Below are 18,195 nucleotides of genomic sequence, written 5' to 3' on the forward strand. Positions count from 1 at the left end.
AAAAGCATCTGTGGCTAACTGTTCTTTAGTGCTTCTCAGGGTCTCCAAAGAATTGGAGAAAAACGTGAAAATTCTGCATTTCGTTCTAGCTTTTCCTGCCTTTCATATGCCCAGAGAGAAAAAAATTTCTCTCATGATTATTACTAACACTTTGAGGAAGTAATAATTGTGTTCATAAGATATGCTGCAATGTCTTGTAAAAATACGAAGAAAATAATTACATGGAAAGAGCCATATAAATAGGTAAAAAAGACTTTACTATCCACATGTCTAATTGAAATTATGAACAGTTGCATAGTCTTATGCACTGCACTTGAAAATGTAAAATACAAAAACATTTTTTTTAGCTTTCTGATGCCACAGTAGAACAGGACAGAAAGAATACATAAAAAATTCAAATGGCATTTTTAAATTTTCAATTTATCGAGCATATGGACTATTTCCAAGGCTGTGTCCTGTGCTGTCTCTGAGGACCAGGACCTCCAGGCTGAGGGCTCCAGGACAGCAGCCCACAGCTTAGGCCTCTCCAGCTCAGCCATCCCAAGGTCACACGATCAGTGGGGGTGGGGATAGCCCAGTCCACGTCGGGAAGGAGGATGGACGCCAACAGTCCTGGGAATTCACGCTGACCTGGGGTGTCACACACAGGATGGCGGGTGGTCCTCCCCCCGGATGCTCCGGTACTTAGCCATGTCTTCCGGAAATACTTTGGAAAGCTCTTGAATCAACAGGCTTTTAAATTTCTAAGAAGAAAAATACACACTGTCAAAACATTTGCATTTGCGACCCAAGACACCGCCCAAAGGAGCCCTCAAAATTCAGCCAGGTCCCCAGAGGAGCAGGAACCAGGCTCTTCTCCAGGAGACCAGGGACAGCTGCCGTGCGCCTGCTGTGCAGCTGCTCCCCCAGTGCACACAGGGCTGGGGACCAGTCACGGAAGCGCATGTGCAGCTGCAGGTGGGATGGCTCTGCAGGCAGCGCACGGAACAGGAGCCTCAAGTGATACTTAGCTGCGCCCTCACTCACTGGAACCACCCTAAACACTGTGTGCAAAGAGCTCAGTGAGCAGCACGCAGATCAGCAGCACGTTATCTACCGCAAACCCCAAGGCTTTGGAGGCGACTCACTGCCAAGTTTGCTGCAATCCAACCTTAGGAGCAGTTAACTCTACCAGCAGGCAAAACTGTTCTTACAGGCGGTGCTCAGGCATGGAAACAGGCCACTTCAAAGTCCATTCCCAGAGCCCCTCCAGTCTGCCACTACGTGACTACTAAGTCATTTAAGATGGAACATACAGAGGTCCACTGGCAGGAGGCGGCCACAACTGGGACCTGAGACCCTCAGAGGACTCGAGCAGCACGCGTGAGGGGCAGATAAAGCAGACTCCCTGGTCCCAGCCGCAGGACGCCCCTGCAGGGCCAGAGCCTGGAGCTCACTGGGCAGCCAGGCCAGGTGCCAGACTCCACAGGGAGGGTGATGCTGTTGGTGACAACTCAGTCACCTTCACCGGGGGCTCGAGCACTGAGACACCACGGCTCGCTGCTCACACAGCTGTCGTCTGTCCTCCTCGAGTAGAGCAGCCAGAATCAGTACAGGAGGAAAGAGAAAGCATCAATACTAACACAGGGCAAAGCTCCCGAGCAGACTAACGGAAAACACCCAGGTAGCCGGTGATGATTGCGGTCGCCAAATTAACCTAGGTCTTCCCCACAGGGAGGCTACCGAGCACACAGAAGAGCAGCAGTCTGTGGGTAAGGTCTCCTGAGTGCGCGTTCTCACAGCACTTGCTCTTCATGAGTCTCACCTTCATCGTGTCGATCTTGCCTTTCACTTGCTCATTTTTGGCTAGAGCCCTCTCCAGACACTCCTTGGTGTAGAGCTGTGGGTTCCGACCTTGATCGATGTACCTGGAACAGGCAACATCCCAATCAAATGCTCAGGGGAAGCCGATTCTCCAGTCGTCTGGGCACTACAGCCAGACACAAGGTCACCACCTGGCCCTCCCATGGCCCTGCGGGAGCCAGAAGGACTGGGACTCTCATTTCCACCGCATCTCTTCTTGTTTCTTAGAAGAGCTCAGGAAACCAAACCCAGACAAGCTTCCCACAGCACAGCACCTGACGTCCCCAAATGCTGTCATGCTGTGACCTCTGTGAGCCCACAACAGCCAGCATGGCAAGGAAGCTCCAGACAGACAAGCAGGGGTGCCGGTGCAGGGGTTCAGGCCTCCGGGACAGAGGGCTCCACTAAGCTATGGTGGCCCCTCCAGGACCGCCCCGAGGCTCAGGACGCAGTGTGGAGGGCTTCAGGGGCCACCAAGAGGGAACAGAGGGGACAGCCACAGGCAGAAAGGCCCCAGCCCTGGCTGCCCCGAGTCATTTTACAAACTCTCCAATGCTTTAAAAATGAGAAGGGATGAATCAATATTACTTTTTACTACACTAAGTAGCTGAAAAACGAGAGATTCTCTCCAATTATTTCTAAGCAGTGCAAAATTGTTTCCTGACAGTTCAACACTTCTCCCCAAGATATCACCATTACCCTGAAGATTCCATAAATCATACTGCCTAGGTCAACATCTGAATTTTACAAATACAGACAACCTGCTCATTTCTGTATTGTGAGGACATCCTATCATTTAGCTAAACTGAATTATTCATTATAGAAACTATTTTTTAAAACACATCACACTAACTCTGAGTCCTATCTATTTATTTACTTAAAAATAGGACAAAACATGGTATAACCACTTTGGGTTAGTGGAACCATTAAGTGGCAGTAATGGTATAAAACCTGCCCTCTATCACTGATAGGAGAACATAAATAACAATTTCTCGAAATTCCATTTTATTTTAATGTTTGTGAAATGATGTAATGAGAAAAAATTTCATTTCAATCAAAATAAAATGCATCCCCTTTTCAGGAAATGAGAAGGAAAGAGCAGACAGGCTCACACTGGACACGCATCTGGCTCAGTCTGGGAGCAGCTCCTGCCCCTGCCAGCACACAAGCTCTCGAGAGGCCAAGGGCAGGGCCGAGCTTTATTTCTGTCTTGGTGTCAGTCTCCACGAGTCAGCTAACAACGCCACAGGGACCTGCTGGCTCCTCCTGTCCCGAGCCCACGCCACTGGCAGTGTGCAGAAGCCCCAGCATTTGCTGCCAGGAGCCCACCGCCTCCTTCCGAGACCCCAGACTCATCCCCGTGCCACCCCCCCGCCCACCACCTTGGCTGCTTCCGCTGCCCCGAGCAATCTCCTCCCCTCAGCCCTGCTCCCATCGGCCCCACTGCATCAGCTGTGAGCCATTAGTGGCTCCTGTCACTGCACCCACCACACGGATTCACAGCCAGAGCTGCACTGATAAAGACTCTTCCATCCCCGCCAAAGCCTGAGAGCCCAGAAAGGTGCCACCAGTGCGGGTGCCAGCTGCGTGGCACAGGGCTCGGTGGGGTGCACTGATGGAGAACAGGCAGGGAGCGCTGGCGGGTGCCAGCAGGCCGAGGGAGCAGCAGAGACCATGAGCACCACAGCCTGCGTATTCTGCCTCGGTGGCAGCTGCACAGCTGTGTTCTAACCAGAACTTGTATCTCCTCTGCCTTTCGGGGTGAAACACGACCACAGCTTTCCCTGTGTTGTGCAAAGAAGTCTAGTGCAAGTCTCAGTGCCAAACACACTAGGATGCTCTGGCCGCTCGGAGCCGGGAGGGTAAGGCTGTGCTGCAGAGCAAACGACAGGCACAGGGGCGACTCCCAGGGTTCAGCCTCAGCTCTGCCCTGCAGGCGCCAAGCAACCCCGACGCTGCCCTCAGTCCTTCTACCTGTGAACCCAGATGCGGCCGAAGAGTGGGATGAAACCTAGCACTTCCTTTCCGGCAGGTGCTCCGGGCCAAGGCCGTGCAGGGCACAGGCACTCCAGGGAGGAAGGGGCCCTTGGACCTGGACCTCTCTCCTTCCCAAGAGCAGTAACGCCCTGCCCTCAGCTCAAACACCGGCTGCTCCCCAGGGGTGTCTAGCGGTCACGTCCCTGTCTCAGTTTCCGGCAAAGCCTACATAAAGGCTGTTTACCTCTCGGGAAAACACTGGACCTGAAGGTTACACCCAAGATTAAGGCAAGAGTACTACTTACTCAAAGACTTCCAAAGGAACAGTAATGTCATGAAGCTGCTGCCTGCACTTATCAATATCCTGTAAGCCGGTAACGATGAAATTCCTGCAGAAAGGCAAAAACAGGCATTTGGTTAATTCCAGAGGCAGCTTAAGCACCTCTACAGGGCCACCAGGCCACACCAGTGCTCTAACAACACACAGCTCACAAAGGCCAAGTTATAAAATACAGTGCCCTCAAATATTTGATTTTTCCTTTTAAACTAGGGAAAGCCAGTATGGAGGAGGCAGCTTTTTGAGATTCAAATGAAAATAGGAACCTCTCAAAAACAGAAACCCAGTTCTGCGTATGACTTTGTATAGGGTTAGTGACCACTACAGGAGGCTCCTGCTTCAACACTGGCATGCAGACTCTGAGGGAAGAAATATCCTGTGCAGTTTAACTTCAGCTCCCTCCCGGCCACGCTAGGCCAGCCAGCAGCCCAGACCCCTGGTCATTCCTACAGCACTCAGCAGCATATCTGGGCCCCATGTAAAGCGGTGAGCCCTTCTCCAGAGCATTCTGTACATGAATGTGATCAATACAGTTAAGGTTTTGATTTTTTTAAAATTTCTTACAGTAAAGATACATGGCCACGAATCCCTCTCAAAATATTCCGCTCGCTTTGAACACCCTCATCCCATCGTTCTTGCCATCTTCTGCAGCATCTGGGAGTCTTCTTTCTTCAGTGTCTCTAGTTGTGCTGTCCTGGCAGCCTCTAGGTGCTAAATCAACTCAAGTTTCCCTTTCATGGTCATTTTAACTTTGAGATGAGCCAGAAGTCGCTCAGTGCCTGATCTATGAATAAGATGGATGACGACCCAGCCTAAAGGTTTTATGAGTCTGCCTTTCTGTTGGATTTCACTGGGCAGCAGCACTCATGCATTTCTATTTCTGATCACGCCTGTACAAAGGCACTGACAAAAGAAGACTCCCAGGGCTGCTTCAGAAAGTGACAAGAGCGATGGGATAAGTGTGTTAGAAGCGAGAGGCAGTGCTCGCTCGGGGGGACTCGCGGCGATGTCTTCTACTGTAACAAATGTTTAAAACTTTAAACGTACGCCACGTTTCTGATCAGCCTTCGTGCCTGCTTCTTTCTGCCTCTACAGCGCGGGCCCCGCCGCCTGACACCGCCTCACTTAACTCCGGGTCGGCCGTCTGCGTGGCTACGGCCGGTGCCCGCGGGGCACGCAGGGACGCCGGCCCCGACCGCCACTCACAGCTTCTGGTTGAGCCCGGTCTGGCTGCTGGGCTGGAAGTCGCTGACGATGATGCCGAGCTGCCGGATGTTCTCCACGAACTTCTCCAGGTGCTCCTCCAGGTGGTCAAACTTCTCCGCCATCTGCCCGGCGCCCGCCCAGCTCTGCCGCCGCCCGGAGGGTCTCAGGGGTCGCCCTGCTCGCCACTTCCTGCTTCCGCCCGGGCCGAGGCCACTTCCGCTTCCGGGGGCGGGGGAGTGGGCGGGGCTTACGGCCGCCTAGGTTGGCGGTCTGCGTGTGCAGCGATCCCCAGACCACAAACAGCCGAGGAATAGTAAGCTAAGGGTGCATTTTAAAAAGAAAAAGAAATCAAGAGAAATCACTCATACAGAATATTTATTGAAGGGAATGATAAAAGTAAAGACAAATAGTGAGCCAGGCAGGATCTGAGGCTGGAGGCTTGCAAGTTAGAGCCCAGGACAATTTAGCAACCCTTCGAGACCCTGTATCAAGATAAATAGATAGATAGATAGATGATAGATAGATGGGAATGTAGCTGATTGTCCCGGCTTCAATCCTCAGTACTGAAGGGAGGAGAGAGGCATTGACAAAGATGAAAGTTAGTACATTGGTTTTCTTTACGGTGGCCTTAGAAGCTAGAAAGATGAACAGCAAAGGAAAGCTGCCTCGTCAAATGTTGAACCAAAGAAACATCCTTGTGTCCAGTCTCAGGAAGGAACCAGAAAGAAGAGAAAATACATACAAACGAGGAAGGAGATCCAACTCAGTCACAGCCAAACTTGTATGCATGTTCGTAATTTTGAAAACTTGGAGGATATGAACAATTTTCTAAGAAAGTCCAAAAGAACTGACGTAGGAAATCAGAGTAGAGCCCATCCCCTTTCAATAAACTTCCCAGTGAGCGAAAATCTCCTTCAAAGAAAGAAAATGTGTAAGCCCTAGCGGCTTTCTACACAAGGGGCTTTTTAAACCAAACATTAAGAACAAATAATTTCAAACTTCCCTGTGGGACTGTGTGATTCAAAAGTTAATTACTCCCCTAGATTCTGGTGTAAATTTGATGGTTGGAGTGTGTTTGCCTCGGGACAATGGACAATCAGTAATAGGGTGAGGTTACTCAGCCATCTGTTCGCCCTAAATCCAAATGTCCCGGGGCCCAGTATCTATAGGACAATCTGTAAACAGGGTGGTCGTAACTGTCAGTCAGGATGTCTGCTGAACATCAGCATGTGACAATGAGCCACTAACCTTTGTTGTTGTTTTTTTCTGTGAATCCACATGTTAAACCCCACCCCTTAACCCCCTATAAAACAACCTCGGACTCTGAGCCAGGTGCCTCTCTGAGCTATTTTGCTTCAGGAGTGCCGTCCGGCCAGACTAATAAAGGTCTGTTTCCCAACATGGCCGGTGTGTTCCTTCCCGGGTGTGCTTCACTCCAGCTCCTCGGAGCGTTTGGTAAGGCCCTCGGTCTTACATCCCCAGACATAGACAGAGACTAGAAAAAATAGAAACACATCTCATCTCCCTTTGAAAGCATGGTGTGGCTTTGATATGAAAATCAACCTTCAAGGACAGTGGGGAAAAATGTTGGTCGATCTTCCTTATGGAAGTAGGTGCAAAAATATTAAAATATCAGCAAACAGAATCAGGTTTCACGTATCAGTTACGACAAATGTGACTTCCGCATCTCACGTTGCTCTCAAGGCTGAGAGGTAAGCGGTGGGTGACGCCCCAGCACACCTGCCCACGTGTCCCCGGTCACCGAGTGAGCTGAAGTGGCCTGGCTGGGGCCCACCACCCCTCAGGGTGCTGGGCCTTGGCTGAGGCTGGAGACCACGCTGCTCCATTCGAGTCTCGGCGGGGCCGGGGACTTTCTGACCAGGTGCTGTCCAGAGAAGCAGCCCACCTCGCATGGCCAGACGGGAAGCCACCACAGCCATGGAGCATTCAGAATCCCACAGAGGATTCAAAGGAAGATGGAAAACCCCATGCTGTTGGAACAGCCAGCGAGGTGGGGGATCTGTGGAAGCCATTTTTACAAAGCTTAACTGTCACTCAGCACACGCAAAAATAACCATCGTGACCCACTGGGATTTTCCTAGGATCAGATGAATGATTAAATGTCATAAAAGCTATTCATCCAAGCCTATTAAACAATATAGGAGAAAAAGATCTCAGGCAGATTTTTTTTAAAAGATATTTGATAAAATTCAACTACATTCATGATTTTCTTTTTTAAAAATCTGAGAAAACTAAGGACAGAAGAGAACTTTCTAAAGGTAATAAAGGATAGCTACTAAATCCTGCTAAAGGGCCTCAGATTGATAATAATACTTTAGAAACACTGACTGGAAGGTCATGAACCAAATTAAACTCTTTACTGTTGACTATTCAGCGCAGCAGAGGACCCAGAGGGCAGGGTGGGGACCACCAGTGACCGCAGCAGGCAGCCTCCCAGGCTCCTCCCTTCTCTCTCGGTTCCCAGGGCACCATGCCTGAGCAGCTTTCCTCCGCCCAGGTCCCTCTACCAGCCCTTGCCTGACAGCCAGCTGGTTATGGACTGGAACCCTACAGACTGTGGGCCAAAATGAACCTAGGCGTTGGACAAATTGTCCCAGCAATGAGGAAAGTGACTGAGACAGTTGGTCAGGGCTAGTAGCAGTAGATTAGCTCCCCAAAGGCAGGTTGTTATCAACAAAAATATGAAGTCTGGTTCCTTGCTTCCTGTTGTGCCACATGGCCTTTCTCTCCCTTCGGCACATGGCCTGCTTCCTTTCTACTCATCCACCCAGGAGGCCTGTGTACCCTCCTGCCACCACAAGCCACGAGCCACACCAACCTCTTTACTTTTTAAGTTCCCAGCCTCGGATGTTGTGTTATAGCAACAGAAAACAAAGACACTTAGCTTCCTGCTCTATTTTAAGCATTTTGAAGACAGTAATCTAATCTTCCCTAACCCATAGAGTCCAAAACATATATGAACTAGTTCAGCAAATAGCATTTGATCATCTAAAGGCTAAGGAAAAGGCGACTGGAGAAGTGGCAGAAAGAAAGCAAAGGTTGCCCATCCTCCTCCCGTGGATATAACTTCCCTGGAAGTCACTCGCTGTGGACAAGGGCCTGAAAACCAAGTGCCTTTCAAATAATTTAGAGAGAAGGGTGTTTTTGCAGTTGTATCTCATGACCTAGCTGTCACGTCCCCCTGCTGTTTATTCTCACACTTAGGTTGTTTCTGCTGTCTCCAGTGCACGTACATTAGCACCTGTGATACAGCCAGCCTCTCAAGAGCAGCTTTGGCCAGAGAAGTATTTTGTTTGTTTTTGAGACAAGGTCTTGCTATGTCGCCCAGGCTGACCTTGAACTTTCGGCTATCCTCCTGCCTCAGCCTCCAGAGTGCTGGGATTGCGGGAGTGTACCACCACACCTGGCTAGCCAGAGAAATATTACACAGAGATGTCCTCCCAACAGCTGTCCCTTGTCCTTGCTGTCCTGCCTGGTTATGGTCACCTAGTGTCGACAACCGTGGGATCCATTGGATCCATTCCCTAGGGCTCTGTAAAAAATGCCACAGACTGGAGGGCTTGGACCACAGACATTTATCATCTCTCAGATGTGGAGGCTGAGGTCAAGATCCAGGTGTTTGCTGGGTTGGTTTCTTCCAAAGCTCAGAGAGAGAATCTGTCCCATGCCTGGTCCCTAGGTCCAGTGGCTTACTGGTCATCCTCAGTGTTCCTCAGCTTATACACAAGCCACTCAGCTTGTGCCCCCATCTGCCCATGGCATTCTTCTTTTGTATATGCCTGTGTCCAGATTTCCCTGTTTTGTATGGATACCAGTCATGTTGGATCAGAGCCCACCCTGAGAATGTCCTCCTCACTGGATTGGCTCTGCAGAAATCCTCTCTCCCTGAGTTTGGTACCCAGTACCAAAAACAAAAAGTAAAAAGAGAAATCCTCTCTACAAATAAGGTCAGTTCTGAGGTACTGGGAGTTAGGATCTCAGCATATCCTTAGGGGGAAACATAACAGCCCATAGCAGCGTTCCTCATCTTATCAGGCACAGTGGCTGTGTTGTGATCCATGACGACAGGATGGTGAATTCAGGACAAAGTCATGGGGCACATTTATGCTATTAGGCCCTCCTTTTTTGTTGTTGACTACTCATCATCTCCAATTTTCATGTCCACAAATATTTTCCTCCGCTCTCCTCTTTTTGATAGTGGTTAGAGTAAGATCAGAAGCATGAAGTCTTTAAGTCTGGCTTCTGAAACCAGCCCAAACTGAGCCCCAGAGGCATGCAGAGGGTACAGAGATTTACAGCATCTCTAAAGCCCTTGTCTTCTGATGGCTCCAATGCCTGCTCTTCTCTGCTGAAAATGAAGCCATCCAAGCCATCGGGCTCTGCATTGAGATGCTCCCTTCCACCCCTCAATGGCCATCGTGGCTGCTTCTCCTTTATTTAAGCTCCTCACCTCTGTTATTTGTTTGTAGGAAATGTTCTAAAATGTGGACACTCCAGGCTCCACACATAAATGGAATTAGCCTGGAGAATCCCATCGAGCCAAGAGGCATGCCGGGTAGGATGGCGTATGCAAAACATGCAGGGCTTGCTGACTGCGGACGTGGCCACCTTGCTGTCCCTCTGAGGTTGACAGCAGCTGCCACTGGGAGATTTCCTCGTCCCTGATGCTGTGTGACCTTGGAATCAGAGGCATTTTTCTTTCATTTTTAAAAAATTTTCATCATTATTGCTCCATCCACATTCAAAGCCCCTAGTGATGCCATTTGGAACATTTTTGGCCTTCGTTCTAATTTATTTTAAGAACCAGATTCAGCTTAAGATTTTTTTTTAATGTAGCTCGCTTAGAAGAGGGTGAAACAGCTGGTTTCTGCTTTTTATTTTGTGGATTTTCAGCATATTCAAGGTTCAAGCACAAGAGAAGATTTGTAATGCTGTTGCCTTAATGATGACGACAGTGATAATGACTGGATCATACCGATGACAACATCTCATTTTGTGGCGTATGATATGGATGATCTCACTTACTCTTCATAACTCTAAGAGAAAGCTATTACAATCTGCACCACGCATGGTCAAACGTAAGCCAAGACGTTTTCCTAAGCAGAGAATTGGAAGGCAGAATATTGCCAACCGATAAAGGATGATAATGGTGTGTTTCCCCGAGTGCCACATCAACACACAAATGTTCAAGCAAATTAGGTTTCCTGGTTATTCCACCAGGTTCACATAGCAACAACAGCACATAACTTATGCACTGAAGAATAAAAACTGTGACACGCTTTAATACCAACAAGAAAAAGTAAGGTTTCTCTCCTTGTTTCTTTATGTGTAATAATCATAGCTCTACCTGGAATTTTGTATAATGTATGTGTGGGACCAGGATTTGAAAAAAAAGAAAAGATGAGATCACACTGGTAGGGCCTGCAGGTTGGTCTGGGGCCTGCTAAGAAAGGGAGTGTCCAGTTGACTTTCTTCTCAGTTGAGTTTCTCCGTTGAGTCGGAGCTCGCTGAACACCCGAGGACAGATGCGCTGTGCTCGGGTGCGCTGTGCTCCTGAGACAACCCGGAGAGCGAAGCCCTACCTGCAGAGCACACAGCGCACCTGGGCCCGCACACCTGGGCCTGCGCATCTGCTCCGGTTCTGGCAGGGGGAGACGGAGAACCGGGAAGCTGTCCGGCAAGGCACTCGGAAATCAGGAGAATGTGCTTACACGGAAGATGGACACTCAAGGGCCCTGAGGAGGTCTGTATGTCCGGGAAGGGGCCTGGCTGTGAACGGTCAGCACAAGAGAACTGGGTTCTCCTCCTTCACTTCCCAGAAGGAGGCTGTAGCTGTCTGTGTTCCTCTGGCGTCTAAGAAGCACGTTCACTGAAACATGCAGTGATTATTAAATATTAAATATGCAAGATGAGTCTAAATATGATTAACAGTTAAACAGCAAATGATAAGAACTGAATGAGAGGTTTCTCAGAAGTACAGTGAGAGAGAGTGGGCGGGATGAGGAGGGGCTGGCGACCCCCTGGGAAGGCAGGGCGGGAGAGGGGCGGAGCTGGGGCGCCGAGAAGGCGCTCCAGCCCTGAGGAGGTGGGCGGGACCGGGAGGGGCCTCACACCGAACCCCGCCCTGACTCCCGGAAGGGGGCTTGCCTCAGAAAGAGTGCCGTTGATTTCACAGCTGTGAAGCCCATGGCCTTGTCCACCCTGCCGGACACCCGAGAAGCGCTTTCTCACAGACCCCACCTTGGACCAGGAGTCCTGAAAATAATAAGTGGGTGTGGTGGGACAAGCCTGTCATCCCAGCACTTACTCAGGAGGCTGAGGCAGGAGGACCCCAGTGTGCTCAAGGCCAGCCTGGGCTGTATAACGAGGCTCTGTCTCCAAAAACCAAAAAAGTGAAAAGAATAGCCTTGGGGGTAATGCAAGGGAAATGCTGATCACCGGGTGGCCACCGCAAGCCCCAGCCTCCTGTAGCTCGCACTGTAGCAGGGTGTCATGTGGTCACCTCAGTCCTCATCGGGTCCTTCCTGGTGAGCATCCTGAGAACAGAGGCTGCCATTTATATTTTTTGTCTCTTGTGGGGGAGGTGGAGATTGAACCCAGGGCCTCTTCACTGCACTGCATCCCCAGCCACTGGTTGGTTTATTTAATCTTGAGGCTGGGTCTCGCTAGGTCACTAGCTCAGGCTGGGCTCGGACTTGAGAAACCCTCCTGCCTCAGCAGAGCTGGTGAGACAGGTGGGCTCCTTTTCATGCCTCTGCTGAGCACAGGGAAAGATCCTGCTCCATCCTCTGTGCCAATCCGATGGCTGATTCGTCCCTCTTGCAGGGCTGGCCCACCTGAAATCCCTGCTTCTGAGACTCTAGGGAGCTCAGACCCTGACAGCTACCCAGACAAAGGTGTTCTGTCCTCCCCTCAGACCTCAGAGGGCCGGGCGGCACAGGAGGGATGGGAGGGACGGCCTCAGCTACACAGCCCATGAGTTTCTCTGTTGCCCGCCCAGTACTAAGGCTGGGGGGTGCGTGGGACATGCCCTTGGGGGGCCTTTGGTGGGACACAGAGGGGGCCCCTGTCATCACTGCTGCTTCCGTGTGCCCCAGCACAGGTGCGGGAGGTGGAGACCTCAGTGGCCCCGGAGGGTCTGGGCAGCTCCAGCCCTGTCGCCCCAGCCGCTTGCCTCTGAACAGAGCTGGCACGGAGCCTGGCTGCAGGGCTGGCAGAAGAGACCGAGACTGGACGCTACCCTGGGTCAGGCTGCAGGGGGAGCTGAGCAGGGGCCCAGCGCATGGCGTGAGGCGCCTCAGGAATCCTGTATTTACTGTTGCCATGTTCTCCCTCTTCATCCTGGGGCCTCATTCCCAGTGGAATCCGTGCTCACCTGGCGCCACACCTGCTCAGAGCAGGCTGGCGAGGGTTTTTGGTGTGTGGGGAACATCCCCAGGACTCCAGAATGTGCTGGGCCAGGGAGCAGCATGACGAGGGGCCTAAGTCCCGGAAATGACGCAGGTGCAGGGAATTACGCACCTCATGGCGCTCACCTGGCCAGGCAGGTAAGGCCGGCGGGCGGGTGCCAGCACCCGAGCTGACTGGCAGCTGGGCACAGGAAGTGCTCATCCACGGAGAGGGTGCCGCTGCTCCAGTCTTGAGGTCTGGCCCAGACTGCAGAGGAAAGGAGTAGCAACAGCTGAAGACTGCACGCCTTGCGGAGGGGCAGCCGCTCCTCGTGTCCACCTCCACAGAGGGTCCCATCTCACGTGCTCGTGGGGGACACAGGCTCGGGTTGCAGGCATTCCTCTCTGCATGGAGGTCTCGGGGAGAAGAGCCCTCAGCAGCCGGGCAGGAAGGAGCCAGGAGAGCAGATTGCGACAGAGAGACAGGCGGGTGGGTAGACAGGAGGAGCCGCTGTAAGGCTGAGGCAGGAGGTGGAGTGAGAACAGGCAGACAGAAGAAAGCCGAGGAACCAAACAGAGCAAAGACGGCTGCATCAAAATATCAGAAAACCGATGCATAAGGCTCCTGAGTCCCCCAAGGCCCCAGGCATGCGGGAACCCAGAAGGACACAACCCTGGCCCCGCCGTCAACCTCTCCTGCCTGGTGGTGGGGGCTCTGACACAAGGACACTTCTTCAAAAGACCTGGTGTGGTCAAAAGCTCCCCCTCCCACAGGCAGGCTGTCAGGTACCCCTTTGGGCCACGACTCCTGTCCATCCCAGCTTTGGGTCCCCCATTACCCCAGGACCCTCAGGGACCCAGCGCAAGGCCGTATCGGGCCATGAGCACTTCTCCCTGGCCACTCCCACCCGGCAGAGTGGACCTTCGCTTCTTCTCCTTTAATAAATCTCACTTGCTTCTCTTTTCAGTGTCCTGCTCAGCCCTCTGTGCCGGACACCCAGAGCCTGGAAGCCACACCTGGAGACTCTTCAGGGGAGAAGTGACAAGGCTCGTTCCAGCTCCTGGCCGGGAGAGCTTGTGGCTTGCTGATGGAGGGGTTGGAAGGGCCTGGGTTCCATGCCCAGCACCCCAGAAAATAAATAATGTGTAAGAATTAAGGGCCGCAGTGGGAGGCTGGAGTCCCTTCTTCTCTCACTTCTTGGTGCTCTTGATGAGAATAAAGTGGCATTTGAAGGACTGCTACTGACGCAGGCATCGTTTAGGAATGCAACATGGGACAGGCATGTTTTGTTATCACAATACCCCGGGACTATTTCAGTCTGTTGCCACTGCAGCAAATTACAAGCAACGGCTCAGATCAACTTCGCTCGCTCACACCCTGAAGGTCAGAAGCCTGTGCTGGGCTCCCTAGGGCGGGATCCAGACATGGGCAGTGCTGGGCGCCGGCCTTTTTCTGCTGTGAGTGTCGTTGGCTCACAGCCCTGCCCCTCTAGAGAGCCACCATCCGCATTGCTCTGACCTCTGCTGCTAGCCTCATTCCCCTTCTCTGAGTCTGTCCTCCCTGCCCCCCTTTCACTCAGAGACCCTTGGGATTGACCCTCTGGGTCACCCAAATCCACCTCCCTGTCTGCAGTCAGCCGATGAGCAACCTCCTCACACCTAGGACCTTAGTGCCCCTTGTACGTGGTCACAGAAGACGCTCAAGGTGCTGGGGCGCACGATGTCTTGGTGGGGGGACTTTGTTCTGCCCACTGGAGGGTCACCATGAGGCTTCGACAGCTGGGAGCCAAGCCTGCAGGTGATGGTCACCCCAGAGGCCTTCTGAGAAACACAACTGCAGACCTGCTGACCCACGTTTCCTGGAGCTGGTGAGGCAGGAGGATGGTGACGCTCGGCTTTACATGGCAAAGCGCCCCTAACTCTGCAATTACAGCCTGAGGGAGGGAGTGGGGAGTCGGGAGGAGGCAGGCAGGGTGTGCACAAGGGAAGAGACTCAGAAAGCAGCAGAGATGAGGCAGCCACAGCAGGGCCTGGAACCCCCCTCAGCCCCTTCATGGCTGGACCTGGCAGGGTGCTGTGGGCCTCCATGTGGGGCAGGGTCAGAGGTTCAGGGCCTGTGTCCTCCTGCCGGGCTCCATCCACAGCTGGGTCTGGGACTCCCACAGGTTTCCCAGCACCCACCGGGCTCCTTGCAGCCTTCCCTTTCTGCCTTCACTGGCTGTGCGACAGTCACACTGCAAGCTGACGGACACAAGGTTCCCACTAGGAGACATCCCTGGGGCAGTACCCTCAGGACAGGTGGGACCTTATTTATTTGCAGTACTGGGGATTAAGCGCAGGACCTTCACGCTGAGCTACATTCCCCAGCCCTTTTTTTATGTTTTTATTTTGAGACTGGTTCTCGCCAAGTTGCTGAACTGCAACTTCCCTAAACATGGCGCCTCACTCTTGGACTTCCCAACCCACAGAACCTGGAGCCAAGTATCTGTTTGCTGTAAACTACCTACCTGGCAGCCCATGTTCTATAACAACAGCAGAAAAATGGACCAGCACACCTGGTGAAAGGAACCGACAACCCATGAAGAAAACAAAGAGACTCAACATCACGTTTTGCCTCTGTCGACTTTTGCTTGGCAACAGCAGCTTGGCCTGCTGGGGCCCACCATGAGCCGTCCCATCTCGCCCATGAGACAGACACGAGGTTGGCAGTGGGCATGGTATGGAGGAGGCTGCCACCGAGTGGGACTTGGCTCTGTGCAGCCCAGCTTGGCAGATCCCGTGTCTTTGCATTCTAGAACCCAGGCTGAAGGGACAGCCATGTCCAGGGCAAACTATTCCTCCTGTGGAGGCAGGGCCAGACCTCAGGCTCACATGCAAACCCTCTGCTTGGCTTTGGCCAGTGTCAGCCACTTGTTTCTAAGTGACTGGGGCACTTTCTGCAGCCAGGCCCACTCCCCGTGAGGTGTGCTATGCTCTTCCCAGGAGCCGGGGCAGTAAGGAGCTGAGGACTCATATTGGCTCATCCGCTCCCACAGGAGGATAACCCAGGCACTGTTCCACTGCTGCAGATTCTCCGGGGCCTGCTCTGGCCAATCCCCCTAGGTTGGAAGGACTCCCTTCTGCTTCCCAGAGAATTTCTCACACCCTGGCTGTATCTGACTCCCAGATGGAAGTGTCCCCGGCTAGAGGACGCATGACATCATCTCCCTGCAGAAATGTGGCTCCTGACATCTGCAGGCACCACAGCACCCCTACCTCCTGGCTATCAGACCCTCTGGTGGGCTTGGGGGTCTGCTAGGGAGGGCTCCTCAGGGCAACCCACAGCTGCAGAGGATGGAGAAGGGGTACAAGTGCTGGAGACCCCAAATGCACCACCTGCCATGTGGGTAACTAAGGCACAAGGCCCGGCTGCTGCGCCTCTTGGGCCTTCCCTGTCCCTGTCCCTGCCCACATGGCAGGATGTCCTGAGGACCAGGAGCAAGGGCCCAGGCCACTTTCCCTCCCACACGCCCCAAGTCCCGTTTGCTAGGAACCCTGAGCACATGGCCACTGCTTCAGCACAGAACCCAATGTGAACTGATCATAAGGCTGATTGAGTCTTCACGCAATTACATTATCTACACATCTCTCTTAGTAAGTAGGAGTGGATGTGGTTACTGAGTGCTGCCCCCTCCTACCCATAAAACCTTATTTATGCACCATTGTAAGGGCGGCTCCAGAGAAGCAGAACCAGTAGGGATGTGTGTGTGTGTGTGTGTGTGTGTGTGTGTCTGTGTGTGTGTGTGTGCCCACACATGTGTGTACACATGCATGAAGTTCACATCTGCAGGGCAAGCTGGAGGCCACAGGAAGAGCTGGTATTGCAACGCAGGAGTGAACGCAGAGTTCCTTGTTCCTTGGGGAAGGTGTGGGTCCTTTCTTCCTCAGCCTTTTCACAGGCTGGAGGAAGACCACCTCTCCTGAAGAGGGGATTCTGCTTTACTCAGGTGACAGGACTTCACTGTTGATCTTGTCTAAACCACGTCGCCCTCCCAGAAACATCTAGAATAGCGTTTAACCAGATATGTGGACGTCATGGCCACCCAGGGTGACACATAAAACCCTGACCATATTACTCTATAAAACCAGAGACACTACATGCCTGGCAGATGTAGGGTTGTCCCAGTTTGGGGCAACGATGTGTTTTGTCAGCTGAAGCGCAGGTCCTACAAGATGGGGGGACTCCACGGGGACATTTCCCAGCCCCCACAGGAATGCAGGGTGAATGTGGCCCCAGCCCCAGCACAGAGTGACCCTGGATACCACTCAAGTCCACGGGGAAGTGAGCAGGGCATGGCTGGAGGGACGCGGAGGGGGCGGCTGTGACGGTGACCAAGGTGAGTGAGAGAGGCAGGGAAGAGCTGCCCGGGACTCTGCCAGGTTCTGGTTGAACGTGGTACAGAGCGGACGGTGTGCTGCCCGTTAGCCACATGGAGACCGAGGTGCTCGTGGGATGTGCAGTGGGAAGGACTGGCGGGCAGCTGAGTGCGTGGCCCTGTGCCTGTGGGACTGCAGGGCTGGGAGGGCTTAGCGGGTGGCGGAAGCGGGACCACTGATAACCTTGTGGCCTAAGAGGTGCAAAGACGCTCAAGGCAGGGAGAGCTTCCGAGGCCTGGGATGGGATGCAGGAGGCCGGCTGTCCCCAGAAGGGGCAGCAAGGGCCAGCAGAGGGGGCGGGGCTGTGGCGAGAGGAGACCTCCCCACAGGAGGAGCTGCTGCTTCTTGTAGATGCCCCAGATGCCCCAGATGCCCTTCTCTGCGCCTCTCTGAGGCCCAGACAAGCCCTGCCGCCACCATGCTCAGTGGCAGAGCTCTCGCTAGGCATGCAGGGGGCCCTGGGTTTGCTCCCCGGCACCACAAAATAGATAAACATGTAAAAATAAAGTGGAGAAGAAAAGGCAGGTACAGAAGCAAGAGGACCATGGGAAGGAGAGGTGCAGACGAGGGTGGGAGAGACCCAGCCAAGGGCCGGCTGGAGCCAGCAGAGGCTGGAGGACACCAGGAGACCTCTGTCTCTCCCAGAGCCTCCAGAAAGAGCGCCCACACGGCGACTCTGAGCCCGGCCTCGGAACTGCCTCCGAATGCGTCTCTGGGGCTACACACAAGAGGCACCCAGGTTGTGGTCATTTGTTATGGCAGCCACAGGAAACTTAGCTCAGCATTTAGGAGTTAGGATTCAGGGTTCCTAGCATCTGTCCTCGGTCACTCTCGGCTACCTCTGAGACCTGAACCATGTTACCACATCTAGATCAGGAAAGCTGGGTCTTGGGGAGGTGTTAATGTTCCACGCACGATGGGGATGTCACCCTGGACCGCCTCTCTAGAGGTTTTGCTTGCTGGGACATCTGACATCACACCAACAAAAATCAGGTTTTCATGAACTGT

General features: G+C 52.8%; 1 protein-coding gene across 1 annotated transcript; it reads right to left on the bottom strand.

Moving 5' to 3' along the window:
* Positions 1-402: 402 nt before the first annotated feature.
* Positions 403-5,499, bottom strand: Med10 (mediator complex subunit 10). Its single transcript, XM_004845151.4, has 4 exons — positions 5,363-5,499; positions 4,125-4,208; positions 1,805-1,907; positions 403-743 (listed from the first exon to the last, which is right to left on the bottom strand). The coding sequence occupies exons 1-4, from the start codon at positions 5,482-5,484 to the stop codon at positions 639-641; spliced, it is 414 nt and encodes a 137-aa protein (XP_004845208.1). The 5' UTR covers positions 5,485-5,499; the 3' UTR covers positions 403-638.
* Positions 5,500-18,195: the final 12,696 nt, after the last annotated feature.

This window comes from Heterocephalus glaber, unplaced genomic scaffold, assembly GCF_053883595.1.
Source record: "Heterocephalus glaber isolate CG9 unplaced genomic scaffold, H.glaber_assembly_v1.0 deba00001537, whole genome shotgun sequence".
Taxonomy (NCBI): Eukaryota; Metazoa; Chordata; class Mammalia; order Rodentia; family Bathyergidae; genus Heterocephalus; species Heterocephalus glaber.

Excerpts from the sequence above, each read along its gene's own strand:
- Med10 (XM_004845151.4), bottom strand. The coding sequence starts at position 5,484 with ATGGCGGAGAAGTTTGACCACCTGGAGGAGCACCTGGAGAAGTTCGTG. Across the intron at positions 4,209-5,362 it reads ACCGGGCTCAACCAGAAGCT|GAATTTCATCGTTACCGGCT; the intron begins GTGAGTGGCGGT and ends GCCTTTCTGCAG. Across the intron at positions 744-1,804 it reads GCAAGATCGACACGATGAAG|AAATTTAAAAGCCTGTTGAT; the intron begins GTGAGACTCATG and ends TTTTCTTCTTAG.